Source organism: Rhinolophus sinicus, linkage group LG10 (assembly GCF_036562045.2).
Source record: "Rhinolophus sinicus isolate RSC01 linkage group LG10, ASM3656204v1, whole genome shotgun sequence".
In the NCBI taxonomy this organism is placed as follows: domain Eukaryota; kingdom Metazoa; phylum Chordata; class Mammalia; order Chiroptera; family Rhinolophidae; genus Rhinolophus; species Rhinolophus sinicus.
The window spans coordinates 104,835,480-104,863,159 of NC_133759.1; the positions used below are offsets into that span (position 1 = coordinate 104,835,480).

The 27,680-nt window shown below is 52.2% G+C and overlaps 1 protein-coding gene across 1 annotated transcript in view; it reads right to left on the reverse strand.

Annotated features, from left to right (window-relative positions):
• STK10 (serine/threonine kinase 10) overlaps positions 1 to 27,680 on the reverse strand; it is an 86,585-nt gene that overhangs the window by 54,836 nt on the left and 4,069 nt on the right. Inside the window, exon 2 of the mRNA XM_019741192.2 lies at positions 11,483 to 11,647. Coding sequence (XP_019596751.2) covers positions 11,483 to 11,647 — 165 coding nt within the window. The remainder of the gene's footprint in view (positions 1 to 11,482; positions 11,648 to 27,680) is intronic.

Consider the following 27,680-nt stretch of genomic DNA (forward strand, 5'->3'; position numbering starts at 1 on the left):
TCAGACCCCCCAGCCCTTCCTCACCGAGAGGCACTGTCCCCTGGGCATGGAGACATCCCTCTGCACAGAAGACACAGGCTTCTGGCTACTCAATAGAAGCCTGTAGAAAGGAGTCCCAAGGCAGCCACCAAAAAGCACAAGAGTCAATACACAGATGTCTGCAGCGTCTCAGCTGGAGGTGGAGTCCCAGAACCTCCGCACCTCTGAGCTCCAGGCCACACAATGTGGCCTTTGAGTGGCGCGGCCCACACCACAGGCCTCCCAGGAACGCCGGACTTGTTCCTCCACCCCCGCCCACCCACCCCATTCACTAGAAGCCTGGGGAAGGAATTCAGGGGCCCCTGAGCCTGTGTGAACTGAGCGCCCCGTACGGAAGGAAGGGCACCTGGATGACCTTGGGGCTCCTGAGTGGGGAGGCAGTTTGCCACGGCAAAGGGACGGCTGGGGAGCCGCTGAGCCTGTTTGGCCCCTTTGCCACAATCTCTGGGTGGGAATTACTCAGTGTGCTGGCTCAAGTCCTGGGGCATCTCTACATGGCACTGAGGTGACTCAAATCCAGGGGTGCCTACATCGTTCTGGTACTGTCTAGCCCAGAGGTCAGAAGCATGGTTTCAGGGTCAACGTCCCCTGACCTTGAGTCCAAATGCTGCCTCTGGATGACTTTGGGCAATATGCTTAACCTCTGTAAGCCTCCATTTCCTCCTCTGTAAAACGGGGACAACACATTCCTACCCTGGTGGGGTTTTCGGGGTTAAATGAGATAGCGTTGTGAAAAGAACAAGCACAGTGCCTGGCACCAAGCCAGAGTGTGACAAACGAGTCACTGTCATCATGCTGGCAATCACCATCACTCCGACCTCACCACACCACCTTCCAAGAGATGCCAAGAGCGGGGTTGGGACCAGACCCCAGGTAGATGCAAACTGGACTTTCGGCCCCTGAGGGGCGGACACAGGCAGCTCCGTGTGTGCACATTTTTGATCCACTTGAGCACGTCTGTCCGGAGAGCATTCCCTAAGGCCAGCTGTGCGGGACACAGAGAGGAATGAGCCGGCCCCATGCCGCGGGCCTGACGGACGTGACCCCAGCGGAAGGGTCAGGAGACAGACTCACATCTGTAAGCCCAGGAGTGAGCAGGGTCACAGGAAACACACACACACCACTGGAAGCCCATCTGGAAGGAGACAGCATTTTCAACTAAAATTGTTAAAGGTTTGTGGCATTTGAGATGGTCCTCGAGGGACAAGTAGGATCTGACAAGGGGAGGAGGTGGCAACGTGGAGAGATGGGCACGGCAGGCAGAGGCAGGAAGATGGCGCAGGGTGGGTGTTCATGGAGTACATCCCTACGAGCAGCTCAGCCTTCCTCGACTCATTACCTGAGGAACACAGGCTTCCAAGGAACCAATACACCTGAGTAAACCAAGGTGAACACAGGCTTTCAACACGGGAGTCAGACACACCCGAGTTCCAATTCTTGCGACTCACAGAACGAGTCTGGGACAAGTTCAGAGATATGAGCCTCAGTTTGCTCACCTGTAGAGTGGGGGTAACGGTAGGACCTGCTCCTAGGTGGTGAGCAAGTGGGATGTGTGAGGAAGCAGAGGCGTGAGCAGGGATGTGAGGGGCATATGGGGAGCCCTGGAGGAGAGGACAGTGGTGGACAGGGTCAGATGGTGCACGAAGCCCACGTGGACATGCCTGGGAACGTGGCCAGGCCAGAACCACCTCCTGTGAACGTGACACAGAGACCCCAGCCTGGACACTCCAAAGGCAGGATTCGAGGCAAACCCCAGGTTACTGGGCCAGTGCATCCACATCTATGCGACTCCACCTGCGCCCCGCTGGGGACACCAGCTGCACCACGAGGGTCCACCTCGCCTGGGGCAGAGGCTGGTGAGGGTCACACGGTGAGTCCCGGATGCAGGAAGATGTCGGGAGTCCTGGCTGCAGCCGCGCTCCTGCTGCCACACGGAGCGACTTCCAAGAGGCACCCAGTGCTGCTCGTTTCTAACGTCACAGTCTCGTTCCAGCTCTGGCTTCTTTATGGTCAGAGATACAATATGTCGGTGACCAACAGCTGGCCGCCGAGCCCAAGGCAACAAGCCACAGAAACCCTGGCTGGTGATGTGTGGTCACGTGGACGTGTGTTTACAGCAGGCCCCTCCCACCCACAGCCTGCTGTAACCCTGAGACCTGCACTTCCGCTTTGCAGAATGTTCACTTTCAGACCAGAAGACACACCCTGAGAGGCCCGCGGTCACTTGTTCAGGGACACACACACACACACACACACACACACACACACACACGCAAGCCCGCACAGCCTGGTACAGATGCACAGGAAGTTCCCAGAGCCCTCGCAAGCCTATTTTTGGACTCCCTAGACCAGGAGGCCTGGATTACATGCCCACCGCAGCTGGGTAGCTAACTCACAGATGAAAACAATGTCCCCTCACACACTTTTCCAGGAACACTGTCCTCTTGGTTACCTTGACTTTCTTCAGCTTTAACAGAGACCTGGGATGGAAAATATTTCCTCCCCATTCTGCGTGAACAAAAGCAGCAGCACATGCCCATGGCAGACAGCCCTCAGCCTCAGTATGGGGGTGCTTCAGGGAGTGGTGAGGTCTGTGGCTAACGAGGTCACATGCCCGCTCAGCCCGAGACAACTGCTGCCATGCAGAAAGGGAGCCTGGAAAGCCCATCTCCAGGTTGTTCAAAAAATGTCAGAAGGCCAGATTTAATGTGATGTCTTCTGACAAAACACTAGCAACGAATTTCTAAAAACATCCCGCATGCCAAACAAAATGTCAGACCTACCTGGCCTGAGGTCATCAGTCTGCAACTGGCTCTAAGGTTGCCCACAGATGGGGGCCGTGGCTCACAGCCTGCCTGCCATGGGAGACACACTCCCACCCCTGACAGCGAGAGGCTGTGAGTGGTAGAGACCTGCGGTTCGCAACCAGGGAAGATTTTGCCCCCCAGGGGACACTTGGCAACATCTGGAGACATTTTGAGGGGGCTTCTGGGGGCCTCTACTGGCATCTGGGGGGTAAAGGCAGGGGTGCTGCTAAAATTCTGATAACGTACAGGACAGCTCCCCTCACAGAGAATGACCCAAATCCTGGTATAGCCCAAACAGAATCCACAGGGCCTAAGAGGGCTCTGGGGCCACCTTGGGTTTGGGGGGACTGAGGCTGGGGGGACCTGGCACCCCCAGCTTAGGACAGCTGTGGCTCTCGCTGTGGCCCACAAGGACTTCTGTGAAGATTTCAACAGAAGACGATTCCACAGCTGAAAATGTTAGAAAACCCGGGAGCTGAGAAGTGAGCTGTGGGGACAAGACCACTGGTCTCCTGAGCAGTAGGGGTGGGTCCAAGCCCAGCCCCTGTGCCCGAGTGACCCTAAACAAGTCGCTGAGCCTGGCTGGCCACCTCATCTCTAAGAGGACCGTCCTCAAGCTCTGACCTCACAGGGCACAGCCAGGTCCCAACATTCCGCCAAGGGATGTCCTCACCCCCGACCCAGGGCACCTCCCCAAGTGGCGGCCCTGAGATATAGGGGTGAGTGTGGAGCATCGCACAGTACCAGGGGCGAAGCAGACCCTCCTCAGGTCTCTCACCCTCCAAGGCCACTGGGTGCTAGAGTCCCCTTGTGACGACCTCCCTTTTAACAGGGAGCACGGTGCCCAGGCTGAAGGCTTCGGCAGGCAAAAAGGATTATGCTAGAACTTGACAGAACTGGTTTATTTTCTTTTCCTTCTATTTATGGCAAGTGGGTCCTAGTTTTCCATTTAAGGTAGTGAGACGAAAGTTTCCCTTTAAATAGATGTATTTAATTTCTAAAAAGTGAGTCACCTTCAAATATATATATTAAGTATCACAGAGGTAGCAGAGGACTGGGAGGGGCAGCCCTACCAAGAGTGTCATATAAATAAATATTGTGGTATTTAGCGCCAAGAACAGGATATTCGCACCTGGGGGGCTGGGGGGACCCCGGGAATATACGACACTAGAGGCGTTCCACGCCAAGCAAAGGAGTCACTGCTTTGTTTGGTAGTCAGCAAAGAGACTCCTGGGCAGATAAACTCCCTGCAAAAGTCTGACCAGACAAAACCCAGGGGGCAGAGGGACGTCTGACCTTGCCCTGTGCCGGTCTCCAGGGCAGGCCAGGGTGGCCAGGCCTGCTGTGTGCACATGAAAGGCCATCCCGCACTCAGGGCTGCTGTCATCATCCCCCCTGACGTCACCTTTCTTATGGTTTGGGGGTGACACGGTCACAGGAAATGTTCACCAGGTGAAAGGCAGAGAAGCCAGAAGAGCCGGGTCTGCAGGAAACCGGGAGGCCGAAGGGCATAGTGGGAATGGAAAGGGCTGGAGGAGGGAGAGATGGGCAACGGCATCAACTAAGCGCCCAGTTAGCCAGACACTGCCTGTATGGCTCCCTGAGTCCTTACGACAGGAAAAGGTTTTACCATCATCCGCATTTCAGAGATAAAGAGATAGAGACTCAGAGGTTAGCTAAGAGCTGTATTTGCACCAGGAGACAGGACTGGAGTCAGTTCCTCCACTGCAGAGCAGGGAAGAAGAGAACAAATGCATGAGACACACATGGAGAAGAATCAAAGGGACGCTGAGACAAATCAGATTAACGGCTGAGAGAGAGGGCAGACACTGCCCTGTGAAACCCCCGAGGTTTCACAATACCCACAACCCGATCACAATCCCACCTCTCGGACCCCATCTCCTCCCACCCCAACCCAGGCACCCTGGCCCTTTGCTGTCTTTGAGCACAGTAAGCTCGCGCTCACCTCAGGGCCCTTGCACTTGCTGTAGCCTTGATTCTCCCTCTGCTGGGTGAAGAGCTGACATAGAGCTAGGACGGCCTTGTACATCTTACTCCTCAAACCCCTGGAATGTTTGAACGGGGCAAAATAACCTTTGGACTGGGCCAAACTAATGTTGTATTCCACACAACTGTTTGTAAAGCTAGTAAGAAAGCACATTTCCTGACTATGAAGACATTCTCGAGAATGAGACCACCATGTATAGCTAAAGAAAAATGTGGCTGTTTAGCACCTATAGAAATTCTTTCCTCCTATTCATGTAATGACTTTCCTTTCCTTCTCATAAAAACCCCTTGCTTTCACCCCGTAATCGGAATATTAGGTTTCTGCCTGCATCAGTGCTTCCCGAATAGCTATTCATTAATCTGAAATAACATCTTGTTGTCTCTCACTTTAGCTTTTTATTTTTAGATTAACAACTGGCTCCTCTCAAAGGTCACACATCGAAGGCAACTTGTCCTGTCCCTTGGCCACACCTCCAACTTTATATCAACCTTGGTCCTTTTCATAACCGGAATTATGTGCTGACGTATTTATTGGCTGTCGGCCCCAGCAGACGATAAGCTCCACGAGGACTGTACCTCTTGTTCACTGCTGAATCCTCAGCCCCTAGGACAGAGCCCGGCACACAGTAGGTTCTCAGCAGTAAGCGCTCAAAGCCACACACAGTCTGGTCTCCCTTCCTACCCTTCTCTGTCTCTCTTGCTTCGCCTGCTCCAGCCACAACAGCTTCTGCCTGGTCCTGCCTCAGGGCCTTTGCACGTCCTATTCTATCTCCTTGGCACTTGCTGCCCCTAAATTCTTGCAGCTCTGCCCTCCATCTTGTTTTATGGGCCTTGGCAAAAATGTCACCTCATGAGAAAGGTCTTCCTTATCCATCCTATTTGAAGCACCTGTTTCTGACCCCCACCCCAAAAACCTACATCACATTTCCCCATTTATTTTTTTCCTGCGTATTTATCGATTGCTGAAGTCCTCGCACTTCTTTATTTGCTTCCATGTTGCCCGCTTCTACCACTAGACTTTGAGCCCAGTGAGGCCAGGACCCGGCCTGTCTTGTCATTTCTGCATCCCCAGGGCCTGGAACAGGGCTTGGCACAACGAAGGAATTCAACAGAGACTTGTTTATATGAATAAATAGAGAATGCAGCTGTCTGACAAGGCTGCAGGCCCTTAAGTCCCCAAGATGACCCAAGCTTCCAGAGATAAGAGCCGGAAGTCCTGGGGTGACGAGGCAACAGAGCAAGACATCAGGGTTTGCTGTGCTGTCAAGAGGCTGAGCAAGACCCGGGGTCAGGACCCAACCAGAAGGAACTTCCAACTCCTCACAGTCTGCAAGACAGGTCTCCACAACCACCTTCACTCCTCGTCCAGGTTCCGCACAAAGCAAAAGCTTTAGAACAGGAACATTTCTCTCCTCCCCGCCAACTATCAATAGCTGGGGAATCGCTTGGGTCAAAAGCAAGACCAATCAAGGTCAGTTTCAGGGCACGCTCTGTGGGCTGCAGGTCCCCCACTGACCAGTCCCCCCAGGCCAGGGCTGGCTCCAAACAGCCTCAGCTGCCTTGGGGGACCCACCTGGACCTTCCCTCCGTCCCCTGCTCTGGACCAGCCCTGGGCAGGATGAAGGCAGGTCCTGTCTACAAGACTCATAACTGCACTAAAATGAGACCGGTAGGATGAGAGAAACAAAGGCGGCAGAGAGAAGAGGAAAAGGAGGTAACTTTCCCCTGGAAGTACCAGGGAAGGATTTCAAAGGCCTCGTGGAGCAAGTCCACAGACCACAATGCGAAGGGCCTGCCGGGAAGAAGGCACTAGAGGAGCAAAGACCTAGAGTGTCACCTGCAAGCAGCGTAGACGAGCCGGAGAACAGGCCTGGGAAGGGATCGACAGATGGCAGCCTCTAATGAGCCTGTTCACCAGGCAAAGGGTCTACAGTATGTGAACAATGGGGGTGATGGGGGGGGGGATTAGACCCCACAAGCTCAGGGGACAACTTGGCAGGCCTCACGAGCTCAGTGACCAAAAGTAACCACACAGGATGGTCTGATCATAAATTCCTAACTGGACAGGTCACAGCACGTAGTCACATCCCAGGCTCATAGTTTCCTTAGCAAAGGTCAGTCTTTACCTTAAGTGAGCCCTGTCCACTGTTCTCATGCACCTAGGATAACATACCTTCGAAATGTCAGAGTGATTTTCTTTTCTAGCCTGCTCGAAGGCACAACCAGGACACCAGAGCAGGAGACCACAGAACCCCTCGTTATCTGGTTCCCTGTATACCATCTCTATGTGCTATAAATGTTATTCACTACCCTATACCCACCAATGGAAAAGGAGGGTGTCTCTCTGTTTCACTTTTTATCCAATCCCAGAGATTTCCCCACTTTGCTTTCTCCCGTCCCCTGAATCTACCACCAATGGATTTCATGTACCTTCCTTAACATTCTCTCTTTGATGCTAAATGTATAAAATGAGCTGTAGAACTGCCATTCTCCAGAGCATTTGCTCAGTCCGTTGTGATTTTGCTTCCGGGCATGTCCTCAAAATTTTGGCTCAGATAAACTCTTATGTTTTCTATAGGTCTGGACAATCTTTTGTCAACAAATATATTCTGAGGGCAACAGAGAGCTATTGGAAGGGCTTTCCTTCCGGCCGTGTGATGTGAGTAAGGTCCCTCTGCCATGATTGTTGAGGACTTCTGTATGTCTGGCCTTGCGACTAATGTGCTATGTGACTCTGGGTAAATCCCAGACCCTCTCTGGCCCACAGTTGTCTCATCTTTCAAATGAGTGATTGGCTGCGTGACACCCAGCTACAGCGCTCTGTGGTTCAGTCAACACTTCTGTGGTCTGGCTCCAGGGTGTGCCAGAGCCTGCTGTCACTGGCTGGTGACAACCGACTATTACACTGTCAGGAATTTTTGTAAGCTGGTTGTCAAACACAACCATTATTAAACACTAAGTTATATAACCTTTAGCTTTAAAAATGCTTTTAAGAACAAAGATGATAAACACTCAAAATTTATCACTCTCCTAATTGTTTTACTACATTCTACTGTTATCTCTATTCTTGAAGTTATTTCCATCTACTGTACCTGCAGGGCCAAAGTGCTCCATCGTGGAGGTCTCCTGCACACTCTTTCCAACTCTCAGTGGAATCACCTTTGCACCTTGAAACTGACTGTGGCAGGAATACTTACATCACACAAACTGGCAGATGCCACAAAACCAGGGCTGTTCTTCCCAGGGGGTTGGTCATTACACATTTCCCATAAATGCCACTCTCTCCCTCACTCCCATAATACATGTAGGAAAAGAGACCAGCCCTCAAAGACTTCCCAGAAACCGAACTCTGGCTCAGGGCTGGTGTGGGGAGGGGGAATGTTGAGGGCAGGGGCTTTTATAAGCCAGAGGAAATTCATGAGGTCGAAGCAGGGTTTCCTGCATGCACTCCCTTTTGGGGGCCTGTGTGTACGTCCACAGCTGCACTGTAGGCACTGTCTAGCATCCACTAGCCCCACGTGCCTACTGTTGAAAATTTACTATTGTATTCACTTTTAATTAACTTAAATTTAAAAACTCACACTAGATTCTGTTATTGGGAAATATCTAAGAATGGTAGAAAAACTGGGATGGGAATCTGTTTTGTTAAATTTTATGACATCTAAATATAGATCAACTTTATGATAAACTGTAAATTTTATGACATCTAAATATAGATTTCTGAAGAGAATTTAGCTCCTGCATTGAGATGTGTTAGAAGTGTAAAACACACACTGGATTTGAAAGCTTAGAATGAAAAAAAAGAAAATCATCTCAATTTTATGTTGATTACATATCAGAATAATATTTTTGATAGACTAGGTTAAGTAAACTTATTTAAATTCATTTCATTTTTTTGTTTTTGCTTTCTGTAATGTAGCTATTAGGAAATTTACAATTACATATACAGTTCACATGTTATTTCTCTTGGGTGGTGCTGGTATAGATAAATTTGGGTTGGTTTCCCTCCCACACACACTTACACCATTTGATATTCAAAAGCAGAAGTAAGTGGTCATAAGAAACCACTAGAAGGATTTTGCTAAGATTACAAATTCTGGAAGAAAATGCGCTAATCTTGTCAGATTGCAGGCGGGTGGTGTGGTAAATGACCCATGCCCCTTCCAAGGGAAAGGTCTGTCCCTGGGTACTGTGCCTGGGGAAAGAGCCCAGGACACTTGGGCAACAGCCCATTGCTCATCCCAAAGCCCCGCCCCTGAGAGCAGACCGCAGGCCCAGGACTGGTCTTGTCAAAGACACCCACACAGAAAAGCTGGCTCCCAGAGCCACGCAGAAGCCCTAGGCCTGACCACGAGATGGGTCCAAGAACAATCACATAGAAGGAAACCCCAAAAAGTCGGTGCATCCTTCAACCCTGTGACTCAGAACAAGATTTCTCCCTTCCACACGCTTGCACACACTGCCCCTCTATTTAGAATGCCCTTCCTTCTCATGTCCCTCTGGAGAACTCCTATGCATCCTTCAAGGTCCAGTTCAAATGTTCCTTCCTCTGAAGCCTTTCCTGATCAAATGATGCTCCCACATCACACCTTTTGGCGTCTGGCCTAGTCTATTCTTACCACTTCCTCAATGCTTTTTAACCCTTGCTCCCTTAAATATGATTTCTTTCTAACACACAGAATACATGTCTCTCTCCTGGAGAAATTGCCAGCATTACCTAAAACTGTATTTCTCCAACTTAAACAAGCATCAGAGTCACCTGGAAGGGTCCTTAGAACAGATGGCTGGGCCCCACCCCAGAGTTCCTGATGTAGCAGGTCGGGGCTGGGGCCTAATAGTCGCATTTTTAACAAGGTCCAGGTCCTGCTGCTGGTCCAAGGACTGTACTCTGAGAACCACCGATGGAAACAACCAAGTGCAAACTCTTCGCCGTGGCACGTAAGGCCTCCCATCACTTTACTGCCCTCATCTTTCACACGAGCTGCCGGAATCCTCGTCGACCCCTCCTCCCAACACCTTACCTTTCACACCTGTGCTGTGCTCTCTGCTTGAAACCCTCTCTCCCCCTTGATCCACCCAGTTCTAGTGCCACCTTCCTTGACTTCACAATGTCTAAAACCCAAGTCCCCAAAATGAGGAGAGGGCACTTTTCGAGGTCGACATGGTCGGCTGCAGGGGCCTTGCAAAAGAGGATGTTGAGAAACGTAGCAGCAGCTCCGGATGAGAACACACCAGCCAAAAGTGACAACTCTGGGACAGAAAATGCTGGTGTATTCATATAATTCTTCTGTTTCAAATAATGGGAAATAGACCCCCACTTGGTCCCCCCCCCCCTCACAGAATGCCTGAGTTTTAGGAGCAGAACTACTGAGGCTTACCAGAGAAATCTGGGTTTCATCTGAGAAAAGGATCCTGCTGTCTCAGAAAACCAAAGGCAAGTTTGGAGACCACTGTTGAAGTTGATCCCACATAGAGTATTACATGTCAACTCCAAACTCCCCATTGATTTCCTATGATGCAACTAAAACATAGTAACACTCTCTCTATACATAATAAACGAGCATGCTAGGAAGTAAAATGCTTCAAACGTCCCCTCCTAACCCCCAATCATGAACAATAACCGTGCTGTGCGCAGTGACCTGAGTCTGGCTGCTCACAGCTCGCGCACCATTCCAGAAGCCGGCCCCCCGAGTCTCAGCTCCCTCTGCAAAATGTCTACTTCAGATTGGACACATCTTCCAAGTGCATCCAGAATGCACTTGAGACTTCACCCGCACATCATTTTGTTACAAATGTACTGTTTGGGGAATATAAATGTATGATTTTACATATAAAACATTGGCTGAAAAAAAGTTTGCGGAGAGACACGAAACTTCTGGAAAGTTTGGGTTTTACAAACTGAGGCATTCATACTAGGAGAGCGTCAACGGGGAGATATTCTGCAGGGCAGGTTTCTTCCATGAAAATGGGGTACTCCGGATGTCTCTGGAGTTGAGGGGTGATGCTGAGTTTGGAAGGTGGGGCTTGAAGCTGCACTTGCACTGTGCACATCAAAATCTGAGGTTGCAGACGGAGAGTGGGGGGACGCTAAAGGACCCCCAGTGAAAGGAATCCCCGTGTCGTAGCCAGAGCAGTGGTGGTAACTGCAACTGCTATAAATAACAGAACAGCCAACACTCACCACGCTCTGACGCGTGCCAGGTACTCTGCTAAGCACCTTCCAGCTCGGACATGTGCCAAGTACTCTGCTAAGCACCTTCCATGCATTAACTCATTTAATCCCCGTAACAACCCTACGAGCTAGGCTGTATTACCATCTTACAGATAGAGAGATGGACGCACGGAGATGCTGAGGCTTTGCCTAGGGTGATCCAACTTGTAAGCAGCAGCACAGGGATTCGAGGCCAGGCAGGAGAGCCTTAGGGTGCCTTCCTGCTCTGAACCACTGTCCCCAACCCCAGAAGTGGGGAGGTTCTGCAGAAAGGAGAGGGCAAGAGACCCGCAGCCCCCCTACTTCACCTTCTCCTTGCCCCAGCCCTTGCCCTCCAAGAAGATGCTGAGAACAAGCTGAGGACCTCAGCCTGGGACCAGGAGGGCCGAGGGGGCCGGCGGGCGAGGGGCGCCCTTACCCACAGCTTCCCATCGTAGTAGTAGGCTCCCAGGAGCTTCACGATGTACGGGTGGTCACAGGTGGCCAGAATCTCGATCTCCACGATGTAGTCCTCCAGCTCTTCTTCACTCTTGGTCTCAATGACTTTGGCAGCAGCCAAGTCACCCGTCTCCTTGTTCTTGGCCTGCGAAGTGGGGACACAGAGGTCAGCAAGGGGTGCGGGCAGGAAGCTGCCCCCTGGAACAGCACAGAGAGCCTCGTAGAAGCGGAGGCCGGATGTCCAGCCGGGGACAACGAGGCTGAAGCCGGACATACACTGTTCTGGACGATGGCCAGTGCGGCTCATGTCAGCACAGAGGAGCACACATGAGAAAGAACGTTCTATGTTTGATAACAGTGCGTATTTTGGAAAAGTACAACACACCCATACTATGAGATGAATGAAAATACAAGAATGGCACAGCGCAACAAATACGAATACGACTGTTGAGTTGTTCAGTAAAAAATCCAAGTCACTGAACAATAAAAGTGGTACAATACTTTTATACAAAAAAAAGGAGGTGTGGGAAACGCTTTCATAAATGCTCCCATATACGTAAATACATGGAAACGTCTGGAAAAAGACTGCCTGGCAGCAGGGTGGGAAGCAGCCTCAGAAGGGGAGAGATTCAAAGGGCACTTTCATCCTCTCTGTATTGTTTAAAAATGTTAATAGGAATGTGTCACGCATTTATTTGCATCACTCCATATACACGATAAATAAAATAGAAAAGGGTTTTAAGTCAGTGCCCACCAGTTACACTGAAGGGTAGGCATAACCATAGTTCTCTTACTTGATCCAAAAGGGAATGAGAGAATTTCATACCTACAAGGATGCCTGTAATTTTTTAAAAAAAACAGAAAATAAGCGTTGGTGATGACATGGAGAAACTGGAACCCTTGTGCACTGCTGGTGGGAACGTGACATGGTGCAGCCACTGTGGACGACAGCGTGGCGTGTCCTCAAAAGGTGAAACAGATCTACCACGTGGCCAGCACTTCCATTCCTAGGCATATGTGCAAAAACTGAAGGCAGGGATTCGAGAGATACCTGTGTCCACAGCAGCGTTACTCACAAGAGCCAAAAGGTGGAACCACACCAAGTGACCATCAGCAGATGAATGGACAAATTGTGTGTGTGCATTCAATGAAATAATGTACCATTCAGCCTTAAAAAGGAATGGAATTCTGATACATGCTACAACACGGATGGACCTGAGGACGTTATGCTAAGGGACACAGGCCAGTCACAAAAGGACAAATACTGTATGATCCCACATACATGACGTCCCTAGAGGAATCAGATTCATGGAGACAGAAAGTGGAACAGAGGTTACCACAGGCTGGGGGAGGGGAATAGGCAGTGTTTCATGGGGACAGAGCTTTTGTCTGAGGATGAAAAAAAAGTTCTAGAAATGAACAGTGAGGTTGCACAACATTGTGAATGTACTTAATGCCCCTGAATTGTACACTTAGAAATGGCTAAAATGGTCAATTTAATGGTCTGCATATTTCACAACAATTCTAAAAACTGACAGCAGGAGAGAAATGACAGTGAGTGGTGCAAGCAATTCCACCCACGATGAGCTGCTGTCTGGGAAAAGGGAGCAGAACCTCCCGTCCCTTCAGGTGGTCCCGTGAGGCGCATGGGCTGCTGGGAGCATTCACCCACCGTGCTGCTCGGGGTTCCGGAGTTTAGAAGAGCCCACTTGCCTACAACACGGGCCCTAAAAGTACGCCGTGCATCTGGAGCCTTTGGTCAGCAACGGATTGGAAAGCACAGGAAAACAGGCTGCTCTGGACTCTGTGAGCAGCCGTGCTGGTCTCCCGGGTACCTCTCTGGGGACAGCAGCACATACCACTCGCCTCACAGGACGACTCTGCAACCTGATCCACTGGAAATGCCCACGACCATTCACTCTTGCGCACCTAACTGCCCACGGATGACGGATGACGATGGGCAGTCACATCACCTCATGTCATCACCGCGGTAACCAGCACTTCAGCGTCTCCTTTCTACGAACAGGCAAGTCCAGGCTTAGCGAGGCGACCTTACTGGAACTAGGGTAGTGGCACCAGAATTTAAATCCGGGTCCTCTAAATTCCAAGATTCCGTGCACGTCCCACTACTGTACAAAGTCTCCCTATCATCTCCAGAACTCAAAGCCTCGAAGACCAGATACTTACCCGTGCTCCCAGGCCAGCCCTGTACAGGGCACCCACAACCAGGAGACACAGAAACCCTCCCGGCCTCAAGGACCTCAAGGTCCAGCTGGAGAGACCCACCCTCTCTCTGGTGCCAGTGGGGAGACAGTGTGCTTATGAGAGCTGGGTGGGAACTGGGGGGCAGGGAGGGAGGGGCTGAACCTCAGCAGGGAGCCTTCTGGAAGGGAGTGATGCCAATAGGCAATTTTTACATTCATTTGTAAATTTACTCTGTGTAGGGAAAGGTTTCTGTTCACTGAGCCACCAAGTCCCCAGGGTCCCACATTTCTCATGGGCCCACTCTGCACGGGACACTGGTCTACACAGCACATGTGCTTATCTCCTCAGCAGCCTACTATGCAGCAGCTCTTATCTCATGCACAGACGAGGACGCTGAGGCAGAGTCCCCCAGCAACTCTGGTGACAAAGCGGGGTCTGGAATGCTGGCGTCCCACTCCTGACGTCCACGTTCTTCCTCCGTCACAGTCCCCTTGGAGTCCAGAGCCTAGGAAACCATCCACATCTGGCCCAGGAGCCCAGTTCAGGGAAGGCCATTCCCCAGGGTCAGTTCTTGTCCTAAAATTCTCCCTGCTCACTTGGCCCTACTTGGATGGGATCCTTTCCCCTAAACTCAGTTTTGAAAGCTTGTTCAGAACACCGTAAAACCCCATCAACTGAGCAGTCAGTCTCTCTCTCTCTCTCTCTCTCTCTCTCTCTCTCTCTCTCTCTCCTCCCCCAACCCCCTCACTGTTGCTCTAAACAGATTATGCATCTGCCCTTTCCTTTCTTTCTGATTTTCTTCTGTCGCACCCGAGGACCGTCAAAACATCCTTTCAGACTGTACAACACTCACCACCTCAGCTCTGCCTCCTCGCCAAACCCAGAAGAGCAGGAAAAACTCTGCTCCTTCACAGAGAAGCTGGAGGGCTTAGTGTGTGGCCTTGACCATGGTCTCCCAGTCCCGGGCCAGAGCAGCAAGGGGCTGGGCTGAGCTGGGCAAGGCCACCCCTCCGTCACTCATCACTCACACTCCTGAGAGTTGGCGAAGGAGGCTGCCTGTCGCCTTTTCCAGGGTTTCCTTAAAAGGGATCCTGGAGGTGGGGGAGGCCCAGGCAGGGACCATTTTTTTCTAGGGGTGCACAAAACCTGGTTGCAACCACGCTGAAAGGCAGCACAGCCCACATGGCCGGGCCTCCAGCAGGGCTCCTGTGTCCACACGGAGGTACACGTTGCCCAGCACCTGGCTCAGATTTTACAGTGCCCAGCGCCTGCCCGAAAGGGGTTAGCAGCAATCATGGCACACAAAGTGACTTGGCCAAACTTAAATTCTTTAAAAGCCTGCTTGAGGCAGCAATCCATCACCATGAGGCCCCAGAGGACGTAATAATGGCTGACGATAAAAACAAAACAAAACAGCTAACAGTACATGAGCACTCACTGTGTGCCAGGCTAGGGCAGGTCTTAAATGGAATTGCTCACTTCATCTTCCATGCAGCCTTTGGGGGAAAATACTAGCATTCCCAATTTACAGATGAGGAAACTGAGGTTCAGAGAGGCACAGTGATTTGCTTCAGTTCACACAGCAAGGGGTGGGGGTGAGGGCTGGAGCCAAATGTAAGGCTGCCTGAGCTCCGAATCACTTCCCCACAGGTCCTTCTGGTGAGTACCCAGTGTTCCCTGCTCAGTCTCCCTTCGCTAAAGATAAATGACAATCATACCCAATAGCACACTTGACAGCTGTGAATTACTGAACCTGCCAGAATTGAATCTGCCCTCAAACCATTAAGGCAGGTATTAGCCATCACACCCATTTCCCAGATGAGCAGACTGAGGCTCAGAGAGGTATCAGGACCACCCAGGATTGTGGAATGTGGTCATCTCCTAACACCCAGTCCAGTGTTCTCCTCACTCCACTAGGCTGCCAGGAATCAGCTTATTCCCCATTCATTCATTCAACCATTTTTACTGAGCCCACGTCAGTGTGAGGCACTTTTCTAGTGAACACGACAGTTGCTGCCTAGAGGGCTCTTTTTGGGTCAGAATCACTGCTGCCCTATAACATAATCCACCCGCCCCTGGTGTTTCTGCAGCAGCACTAACCCACCCTCATTCCCAGGCCCTAACATGCAATGGAGCCAATTCCACCCCCATCTCTACACGTGGGTGACTCATCCTGGCCAATCAGAACACAGTGACAGGCTCACAAATAGGGACGTGATCAAGTCAGCCAATGAAATGCAACCTCAGAACAATCGCTGAGACCCCTGAGATGGCCCCAAACCCTGCTGTACTTCTAGCTCAGCACTGCCTGAGGCAGGCCTGGAGCTGCTGGGCCATCTTGCCCCCAAGGGGAGCCTTGAAAATGAAACTAGCAGAGCCGAGAACTGAAGCAGCAGAGTCTAGAGAGGGCACGAGAGGACACTATTTGATCCCCACCAGGGAGTTGCTACTATTAAGAACCCCGTCTTATATGCAAGAAAACTCATGCTCAGAAAGGTCAAATCACTTGCCCAAGGTCACACAGCCAGTAAATAACAGGGCTGGGGGTTGGATTCATGCTTGTGTGGCTTCAAAGTCCATGTTCATAACCGTTTTGCCAGAGGTGCCTGTAAATTCTGCAAAAGTCCTCTCTGGGCCTCAGTTTCCCTCTCTGCACAGTAGGAGGGTGGAGAAATGATGCCCAAGGTCTCCGTGGTCTGATGTGAGGGCATGTGAGGGAATGGGTAGGTCTTGGAAAGCTAAGGGTGGTCCAAGTGGAAGGGGCACCCGTAGGAGGTGACAGGCAGGGAGTTGCATAAAGAACAAGTGGCTCTCTGTGGCCTCTGACGTCCGTTTCTCCCACCGGCTGAGGCAGGGCTGGGGTCCAGCGAAGATTCGGGGAGCTCTCCCCCAGCCCTGCTGTCCGGCCTTGACTAACGCCTCAACCCACAGACTGGAGAGCAGACACACAGCGGACTGTGTTTTCTGGCCAGGCACCTCTGCGGGAACAATCCTCCCCCTTGTGTGGCGCAGGGCCCAGCCTGGAGGAGGTGGGGACAGCCCTCCCTGCCAGGAGGGAGCCCTGCCCCAGCCACGGGGCCCAGGCAGGGGCTGTGGGCTTCCTGAAAGTACATCGCACAGTGGCAGCCAGTTGGGGACAGCCCCCAGGCTCTCCCCTGCCCTCCTGGCTGCAGGCTGATTGCCGTGTGCCCTGCCTCCCCCTCCGGGGTACAAGCTGACATCACAGAACTCAGGGACCAGAAAGAACATTAGCCACCACTCCTAAACCCCTACGCCCCAACCTCCACTCTGCAGATGAGGAGCAGAAAAAGGTGCAACAGTGACCAGTGTCCAATCTGTGACAGCTCCTTCCCTGCAGAACAGAAGACCACCTGCCTTGGGCAGAGTGAGAGCACGAGAGTGAAAGGACCCGTAGGGAGCTTTTCCTGGCCTGGGAGCAGGTGGGGCTGCCCGGTGAGGAATCTCAGCAGCAGCAGGGAAATTGGGCAGCATCCATGCTTCTCGAGGATTCACGAGTCCGGTTTCCTTCAGGAACCACCTCTCCCTCACTCGGTGCAAGGGATTCACGAGGGGCTGAGCTCGCCTGGCCCAGGCCCAGCCAGTCGCTCCTGACCCTCTGTCACAGCCAGTGGCTCAGCACGCCTATGGGATCCAAGGCAGGCCAAAAGGGTTGTACCTCGGTGACTTTTTGGTTTGTGTTGATTTTTCGTTAAAGGCTTTTTCTTTCTCTAGGGTTGCTAAACTGGCAGACTGGAAAGCTGGACGGTCTTCAGTGCATTTTGTCACTCCTTCTAAGAGTCTGCCTGAGGACGAGGCCAAGGCCAGGGAAGCAGGGCCCACAAATAGAGGAGGGCAGAGGCTGAGGGTCTGTGGACACCTGGAACCAGCTGTTCCTGAAGGCCAGGTCCACCTTAGACTTTTCAGTTCTGTGAGCCAATGAACTCCCTTCTGGACTTGTACCACTGACCACCAGAAAGGAAATCAGCTCCCCGTCTCTGGGAGCGTTCCAGCAAACAGCAAATAGCTGGAAGTAATTCACACAACACGTGTGGAACAAGGGCCACCTTCACTCCCAGGCGCATGTAACCTACAACGCACCCTTCACCGAGCCCTGGGGGGGGCGGCGGGGGCTGACTGATAATCCACAATGGTCACTAACAGGCCGCAGACAAACAGAAACCATGGGGGTCTTCTGCCAAAACAATCTTCCTCCAAAAAAGTGGAGAGGATCATTTTACACTTTTCAATCAACAAAACAAGGAATAAGGACAAGCTCCCGTGCTGGTGACAAAACGGGTGGTAAAATGGGTGCTCATCACTGACAAGAAAATAAACAGAGTCCATCTTCTAAAGGCAAAAATTAGCAATAGGTTTTAAGAGCCTTGAAAATACCTTTTAAGCCTATTATCCCTCCTTCCTGAGACTTTAAGGCCAGGACATAATTCCGAAAAAGACAACTGGAGAGATGTACCAAGATCATGCTCACACTGGTCCAAAATAATGGCAAAAAAGTGGAAATAACCTTAATGTTCCACTGCAAGACAATGGGTGGAATTAACTTTGTGGGATGTTGAGCAACCCTTTAAAATGATAAATAGGAAGATGATATAGGAATGAGATAAAAATAACGAGGCCATAATAATAAGTTAACAAAGCAGGATAATAAAATTATGGCTAAGTTATAACTGGGAAAACTGTGCACCTATGGACAGGGAAAAGTTGAAAACACAGCCTAAGAAACGCAAGTGGTGATAGAGGTAAATTTCAGCCCATGACACCTGGCAATGCCCACAGGGTCCCAGCAAGGACAGACGGGGGCTGTGCCAGAAAGTGACCGCCTCATCCTGACCGTGTCTGTCTTCGCAGGAACCCACTTTGTGCTGTGCAGTCCACTGTGGTAGCTACTGGCCACACTGTGGCTATTTAAATTACATGAAATTAAATTTGTAGTATCCCGGTGGCACCAACCAGCTTTCAGGTGCTTAATAGCCACGTGTGGTTAGTGGCTCCCATACTGAAACAAGCACACACAGAACACTCAATCCCTACAGAAAGTTCTAGTAGGCAGCTTTGCACACAAGGCTGCACCTGGCAGAAAACGCATTCTCACAGAGGTCAGTGAGGGAGCATCTGAAACCCACTCCCATGTCCCAGACCCAGCGTCAGAAACAGGTATTTCTTTTTCTAGAGTGGGTAGAACCTCAGGTGGGGATCATGTGTTGGTGAGGTCTCCTTGCAACCTGGCTGGGCAGCAGGCGTGAGGGACGGCTTGCAGCTGACCTGTCAGTGGGTCAGAGCGAAAGAATGGAGCAGTCAAGGCTAAAGGTTTCTATTTCCCCATCCTGTTGATTCTGGACGGCTGTGCCAGGCTTGTGTCAAATGCAGCTCAGGCCACTGGAATCAAGAAAGGTCTTGGTCTGTGTCCCGTAACATACAGCTGTGTGTCCCTGCATAGTGACGATGGCTGCCAATTGCAGGAAAGGCTTGGACTCTATTAAGGAGCGAGGAAATCTGGCCCCAGAGGGAACCAAGGTCACAGCAGAACTGGCTACGTGCAGGGGAAGGGCCCAACGTAAATTCCAGCAGAGTGGTCTGAGGGCGGCAGACACAGAGCCTGGCGGCCAGTGTGGCCTTAGGCTCAGATTCCCAAAGCGTCCCTGGCTGGCAGAAAGGAGTCAGTCATGGAGTGGAGCCGTGTATGCACCCCGGCCCACCTTCCATTGGCTCGAGTCCCTGCGGGCCTAAGGGTAAAACAGGGCTGCTGCAAGGCGTCCTGTGGCCTCCTGTGGCCTCCTGACAACAAGCACCCCACCTTTCTCCAGCACAAGTGCATGAGGTATGACAGGTCCTGCCACCTCCTTCTATTGAAGAGGGAATGAAGGCCCAGGTAGAGGTAACTGTCCCAGGTCCTGCAGTGGCTGCCTGGACTCAAACTCAGGTTGGCTCTGCCCGGTGCGCTTTCCACTCAGTGGCCCACTAGAATAAATATTTCCAGGGGTCTCCTGGCCCCAGAGGCTGTGTATGCCAATCCTCCTTCCCCACATCTCCCTCCATTGCCTTCAACCAGAAATACTCCTACGATGACCCTTCCTTCAATGGCTCCCTGCTGCTGATACAATAAAGCCCAAACTCCCTGGCCCAGCATCGCGGCCCTGGCTTTCTTGCCCCGTCTACTTTTCCAGGATCCCACGACCTCCCCATGTCCACGCCATGCTACAGCCTGTGTTCTCCGGCTTCCTACTTCCATGCCTTTTTTTATGTGTGTAACCTGTGTTTAAGCTTCCTACAAAGCCTAACTCAAACAGAGGCTGCCCCATGAAATGTTCCCAGGACCCCTTCCCACCCCTATACCAGAATTTCCTCACACCACGTTAGGGCTTTCGTCATAGACCAGCTGGTGCCATGGTCATTTGTGTTCACAGATTCTCTCTCTGACCTGGCTGGGAGCTCCGAAAGGCTAAACCCATGTCTGATTCATTTTAGTCAACCCCACGGAACCTGGCCCAGAATAGCCGGTGGATAAATGGGAGCATGGGAGGGTGGGTAACTGGTAAGATGGGAGAATGGGTGGCAGACAGGCAGATGGGTGAGTGGATGGATGAATGGGCCCGTGGGCCGGTTGGTGGATGGATAAATGGGATGGTGGGTAGGTGGGTGGGTGAGTGGATGGATGAATGGGAGAGTATATGGAAGGATCAATGTATGGGAGGCCGGTGGATGGATGGATGGATGATGGATGGATGATGGATGGATGATGGATGGATGATGGAAGGGTGGGTAGGTGGATAGATGAATAAATGCATGAATGAATGAACGAACGAACTGGTGTTTGTGTCTACTTGCAAACAGAGAGAAATGAGGCCCTCGACATAACAGAAAGGAAAGCAACAAGAAGTCCATTTTCTCCTCAACACATTTAGGTTCCTGAATCTCTAGCTGTTCAGTTTTGGAAGCTGGGCCTCTTTACCTTGGAGGAGCCACAGGCTTTGATGGCGCCAGGACATACACCGTTAACGAGCCCTGCCAAGTGGACAGAAACCATCAATAATCGCCAGGGCCAAGTTTCAGCTCAGCGACAAACGAGTTTCAGAACAAGCAACACTTAAGGACAACAAAGATTATGAAGCACAAAAGCAGAGGAGTGACATGGTCTCCAAAGACAGCATTTAATACTCTCTCCCTCGGGGAAGAGAAGCCTGGCAAGCCATCCTGGCATGACGGGGAAATGCCGAGCCTCAAAATCCTTCAGGGCCGGCAAATAAAAACCGAAAACCCAAACAGGAGTGGCCCCAAAGGTATCACGTCATGCCCTTGGCCGCAAACCCAGGCAACCTGTCCAACTTGGCCAGCGCCGTGGGAGCCCACAGCTCTCAGCTCTTCAGAAGCGATGGGGAATCCAAGCCTGCATATCACTGATAAAGGAGGGGAGGAAGGCGCGTGAGCGCCGCCTCCTTGGGGCCACTGTGCCCACCTTTCCCAGGCTCCCTGTAGCCAGGGGAGGATGCATGCTGAGTCATGGCAGGAGGGTGGCCTGGGGTCAACAGCAAAGAGGAAGGAGAGAAGGAAGCCCCCTTATCCAGGCCTCGTGCACTCCCCGCACCATCCAGGCACCTGCAGGCTTTACCGCCTCAATCTTCACCACAACTTTGGGGAATGTGAGCTCTTAGCCCTGCTGTCCACGCAGTCCCCAAACTTCAGAGATTAAGGTTGTGTCCTGTTTTTTATTATTCTCTACAGCAATATGTGCTCATTAAAGAGAATCTTCAAAACATAATGATACAAAGAACCCCCCCATCCCTTTAACTCCTCTTCCCAGTATTCCGTTGCTGATGTACCCAGCTTTGTCTACTAATCCATCCTAACACTTCCCAGCTGTGTGACCCCAGGGGATGTACGAGACCTCTCTGTCCCTCACTTTCCTCCTTTGTACAAGGAACATGTTAGTAGTTCCTGCCTCGTGGGCTGTTGCAAGCATTCAATGAGTTAATATGTGAAAGATGCTTAGAGCAGGGCTGAACCATAGTAGGTACCCCACAAACATTGACTCAGGATTGTCTCTCTTTCTCCCCAAGAATACAACTTTCCACACTTCATAAAATGAGATACACCATACACACACTGACTTCTCATTTTCCCTTGTATTCAGCAGCATGTCATGACCAGCCCTTGGATCACGAAACACTTGCACTCACCGTCTGCGACAGCTGCAGACTATTCCCGACTGGTGGTCACAGAGCTGGCCACGCCCCACTGCCACCTCGCTACACTGGTCACCTGGTGCTGCGCGCACAAGCCTGGGGCTTGCCTGCCCTGTTGGCAGACGGCTCTCCATGTGCCTGGGCCACTTTATACTCTCACCGGTCACACAGGCAGGTAGCCCCTCCCTGTGCCCTCGCTAACACTGGATAGAAATTAGACGTGAAGCTCAGCTCGGCCAGTCCTGCTGAGTCCTGCCTGTGTGTCCTTGGGCCCTTCTTCGTAGGATCGCAGGTGTAAAGACCCCTGTGTCCCGCTTGTGAGAGGTACTGTGTTATCCTCATTTGCAGAAAGAAAAAAAACACCAGGCTCAGAGGGGTGACGTCACTTGCCCAAGGTCATGCAGCAAAGACAAGGGCCAAGCCAGCACTTGGGGGATGAAGAGCATCACCAAGTCAGGCGCCTGCGAGGCGGGACTCTTGTGGGAGGTGTGGGGGCTTTGGGGGCTTCTGAGGTGCACTTTGCTGGCCGGAGTAGACAGTCCTGCAGACAGGCCAGAGGTGGGGACGGGCCCGGCTCCCTCATTAGCGAAGAGGTACACCAGTCACCTCTCCTCAGCCTCAGAGATGGGTTTCCTGTCACCTAAAGTGGGGGTGGGACTGGGAGGGTGCTCCAGGAAGGCAGCTTGAGGACGATCTCAGGCCCCCCCCACCTGGCCCCAGGGCTCACTGAGAGGCAAAGCCAAGGCAGAAAGAGTCTCAGGACTAACAGGGAGGCCTGCTTGACAGGGTCACTGCCTCACTGTGACAAAGCCACCTTTGATGGGGGCCACTGCCTAAGAGGGCCGAGAACTGGGCCTGGGCTGCCATACAACACAGGCTGGAGCTTTCCAGAAAGGCAGGTGAAGGGAGGGGAGGCGCCAAGGCTGGCTTCTCCCCCCCGGGCATGAATGCCGCGCTTCCGGCTGCCCAGAGTGGCCTCAGCTACCCTGGATCGCCCGGCCACAGGACAGGCACGGAGCTGAGCCTGCCCACCCCTGGCAGTGAACTTCCCAGAGGCTGGGCTGGAGCCTCCATCTTCACTCATCATGATTTTCCTCGTAACAAGTGAGAGCAGGGAGCTTTACGCTGATCCCCAGGGACCCCACACACTGGCATCTACCCAGGAGCAGCCTCCGGGGAACCTGCCTCTGTCACCCCTCAGGAAGCCAGGCCATCTAGTCAACCCACAGAAATCATCATCTCAATGCTGACAACAGTCACGCTCGCTTCTCCCTCCTCCGTGCTGGGCACCATGTCAAGGATGGCCCCAGATCTCAATCTTCACAAACTCTCTGAGGGAAACACTATTTTGATCTTCATTTTACAGTTAAACATACTCAGAGAGGTGAGGTAACTTTCCCAAGATCACACAGCAAGTAGGCAGTGAAGCGGGGAGGAAGCTCCAAGCTGACCCCAGTGCCGGCAACTTACAATGAATCACAAGGCTGGGCCTGGCCAGACTGGGGGAAGCTGGGCCTGGCACTTACTCATTCATCATTCATTCATTCATTCATTCAGCAGAAATCAACTGAGCATCTACCATGACCAGACCCTGTTGTCCACAAAAGATGAGTAACTCCTTGCCCTCGGGGATCTTATCTCTTCCAGAGAGGAAAGAAAATAAATAAGGAGACACACAAGGGAATCCCAGTTTGTGACAGGATCTCTGAAGGGAATTAGCCGAGAGGTGTCACCATGATCAGAGCAGGCCTCCCTGAGGAGGGGACATGCGAGTTAGACCCAGAGGAATGAGAAGGAACTCAGCTATGCAGAGTCACAGGAAGTGAGTGGCAGGTAGAAGCCAAGGCAAGTGCAAAGGTCCTGAGGCAGAAAAGGGCGGTGGTTCCTTCAGCTCCTCAGTGGCTCCCATCCTCCTCCCCCATAGGACCGATGCTGGTTAACTCTGGTTAACTCTAGTTAAATCTTTAGTCAACAGCACAGTGGTTAACTCTTGAGTCTCAGGGCCTGAATTCTCGGTCTGGTATAGCCTATCAGTAAGAAAATAAATAAGGAAGCTATGGGGGAGAAGGAAGAAAAAAATGTAGCAAAGGTGAAAGCAGAGAGAAAGGAGAAGAGAAAGAAAAGAGTGAGGAAGTGGAAGGTGAGTGCGACGGAGGAAAGGAGAAGGCTGGAAAGGGGGAAAGGAGGCAGACGCTCTTTCGAGTATCTTCTCCCTGCCCTGCTGGCAGCACCGAGGAGTGCTCAGACCCTCAGACGCTGCAGCCCCAGCAGCCCCACACCCACCAGGGCCCCAGGAGCACCCAGCTTCCTCACCCTGACGCCCGCCCCCTTCCCTTGCCACTTCCTCTGCCAGCCCTGCCTGCACCCGTCACCACTTCCTCTGAGCAAGAGGCCACCACGACCATGGAGGGCTCAGCCCCAGCTGGGGCTGTGGCAGGGTCACATCCCAGGACACAAAAACACCACGGCCTCAGGGAGACACCCCAGTGCAGCGACCCTGGACCCTCTCCTTCCAACAAGCCCCTTCATCTTCCCCTCCGTTCTGTACAGTAGAAAAAAGCACAGGCTCTGGGCTACAGAGCTGTGGGTTTCAGTCGCATCCTTGCCACCGAAAAGCTGTGTGGCCCTTAGCAAGTCACTGGACCTCTGTGGGCCTCTGCTTCATCAGGTGTGAAATGAGATGCCAACCTCTGCCTTCCATGGGGCTAGACGTTAAATGATGGACAGATAAGAATGGAGCAAAAGTCACCTGCCTACTCATTCATTTATCTCATTCGCCTTGGAACCCACAGTGCCTGGCACACAGTGGGTACTCAATTAATTATTTTAATGGCTAACACTTATTTAAGCTTTTCCAGCATCCTGGACCAAGTGGTTTGCCTGGGTTATTTCATCCTCAACAACCCACTGCTACTGCCATTTTGCAGCTAAAGAAACTGAGGCACAGGGAAGTCATTTTCTCAGGACCACACAACCCACAAGAAGCAGAGCCAGGCTCTAACTCCAGGACCTCCACCACACTCCGGTGCCATCTCTGGTCCCTGACAAACATCAGCGTCCCTTCCCATCTCACCCTCTCTGCTCTCCTTCCTCCCCGACTCCCATGCCTAGCTCTCTAGCATCTTCCGTCCCTCCCATCCACATACAACAGTTATTCTCGGGCTGGTCGCCTTCCATCAGTCCCTTCTGCCTGGGCCCTGACTTGGGCCCCAACCACAGCTCTAGCCTTCCTTTCCACCCCTGGCCGCCCCAGCCACCAGGACAAGGCCACTCTGTCCCAGCCTTCACTCATCAGTGGCCACCCTGGCCTTGGGCAGCAGGAAACCTGGCTCCAGCATCCCCCAGTTATCTGGGCCAGCCACTCCCCCTCTGGTGACCACTCAAAGAGAACGCCTCTCTAGCACTACCCCAGGCTGAGTTGGTCAGTCCTGGGGTCATGGGGCAAGACATTAACTGAGCTCAAAACTGTCACATCCAAATTCCTCAGCGTGGCACTCAAGGCTCCTTGACTTGGTCCTCAAATACTACTCTAGACCTGGCCCCACCTGTCCAGTCCCAAGGCCAAGCCCAGCTCCCAAACCCAGTGACCACTGGGCTTCAGGAGGCAACTGAAATGTATAGAGTGGGCCGGGGGGAGGGCATGAGGTGGCGGTGAACAGTAGAGACCAGGCCTGTACTGCTGAGTATAGTAGCCACATGTCACTTCTGAGCCCCTGAAAAGCGGCTTATACAGGCTGAGATGTGCTGTAGTTGAAAACACATGTCAATTTTCAAAGAATATTAAATAGCTCTTTCTGTATTGATTACATGCTGAAATGATAATGCTGTGGGTATACTGGGTTAACTAAAATACACTATTAAAATTCACTTCTCCTGTTTCTTTCCTTGTTTGAATGAGGCTACTAGAACATTTTTAATTGCATACATGGCTTGTGTTACATTTCCTTTGAACAGCACTGCAGGCCGGGTGGTACCAGCTTATCTGATCTTTACAGAGAAGACAGGAATCTGGGCTTTTATGTGAAATCCCGTCGTCAAGACGCGGGCCGTCACTTCGGATTTGGTTCAGCCACCATGGGAGCCATAGAAACCTGTCCACAGGCCATTCCAGGCTCCAGGGCCACCGGCTGGCAACCTCAGGCCTCACTTTCGGCCTCTCTCCCGGCCCAGGCTTCCTCCTCCCTCCTCTCCAGCTGTCACCACCCCCCCTGCCAGGTGGAAGTCTCCCCTCTCACCACTAGAGAGCTACGCATGGGAGTCGGGGAGGAAGGAGAGCACAGAGGGTGAGACGGGAAGGGACACTGATGCTTGTCAGGGAACAGAGATGGCACCGGAGAGTGGCTGAGGTCCTGGAGTTAGAGCCTGGCCCTGCTTCTTGTGGGTTGTGTGATCCTGAGAACACACACTCTCATCCCAGCAGACCTTCCGTTTTCTTCCCGCTGTGGTGCTGAGAGCAGCAGGAGAGACCACTGGCCGACCCTCACCACCTCCTATAGACCACCTGCTCCTATGTCCTTTGTGTGAGCTATTCATCAAATTCTCACAGCAGTTCTGTGGGGTGAGTGGTCGTCAGCCCCACTGTACACATGGGGAAACTGAGGCTCAGAGACAAGCCACTCGCCGGACATGACACAGCGGCTTAAGTGAGACGGCCAGGATTCGAACCCAGTCTGTCTGGCTGCAAGGCCGAGCCTTTCATCGTATATCCAGGGACCTGACACACAGGCAAACAGGTACTGTTTGCCGAACTGAATTGAGGCACATTCATTTGTATGAGACAGTGGTGCTCAACTGGTGGATTTTGCCTCCCAGGGGACATGTGGCAATGTCTGGGGACACATTTGGCTGTCACAGGTAGGGGGTGGAGGGGGAATGGTGTTGGCACTGGTGGTACTTCTAGTGAGCAGGGACGCAGGGAAGCTGCTAACAGGATGGCCCCCGCACCAAAGAATTACGTGCCCAAAATAGTACCAAGGGGGGAAGGCCTGGTATAAGGAACACGCATAAACCCTAGTCTTTCTGCCTTGTCTCCAGTTAAGCAGCATAAGTGGCCAGGACCTTCTCCGTTTGATACCACGAGCATCAACAATAAACTATCCGCCTTTCCTGCCCACTTCCTGGGTGGGGACGAGGTGCTAAATGTATCACCTCCTTAGCCCCTCTCGGCCCTCCCTCAGCCTCCAGATTATCTCCTGCATTTACAGACAAGAGCATGAGGCTCAGAGAGGGAGGTCACTTGCTTGGAGCTGAAACCCAGATCTCACTGGACCCCAAATTTCTTCCCTTAACCACCCTATTCCACAGCCCTCAGCAGCTGCTGGGCCTGTGAGTGCCCCTCCAGGGCTGTTTTCTGGGGGCCGTGGGGTGGCAGCCCCTGGGGATTTCCCCCTAGTTTGGGGAACCTCAGGAGGGAGGCCAGAGAACCCTGGGTGAATGTGGGGGTTGGGGCTCCGGTTAGTTGTTTAATCCACTTCACCCTGGCCTGCTCTGGAGCCAGCCAGAAAAAGTCTCGGTGTGGCCACGAAGGGGACCCCCCAGGCAGGCCCCACCCCCAGGAAGCTCGGGTCACAGTGGTTTTAGGATCAAGCCAGGAACCTCTTCACAATAGCATGGACTTCTGTTTAAAAACACTAGGCTGAGCGGAAATAAGGTTACTGCCTGAGGCCAGATCTCCTTCCGGAGGAGGAGGGGGGTGCAGTAGACGGAAACCCAGGCTTTAAAACTATTAAGCAGGAGAGGAGGTGAAGGGAGAAGGGCCCTGGCGGGGAGGGGTGA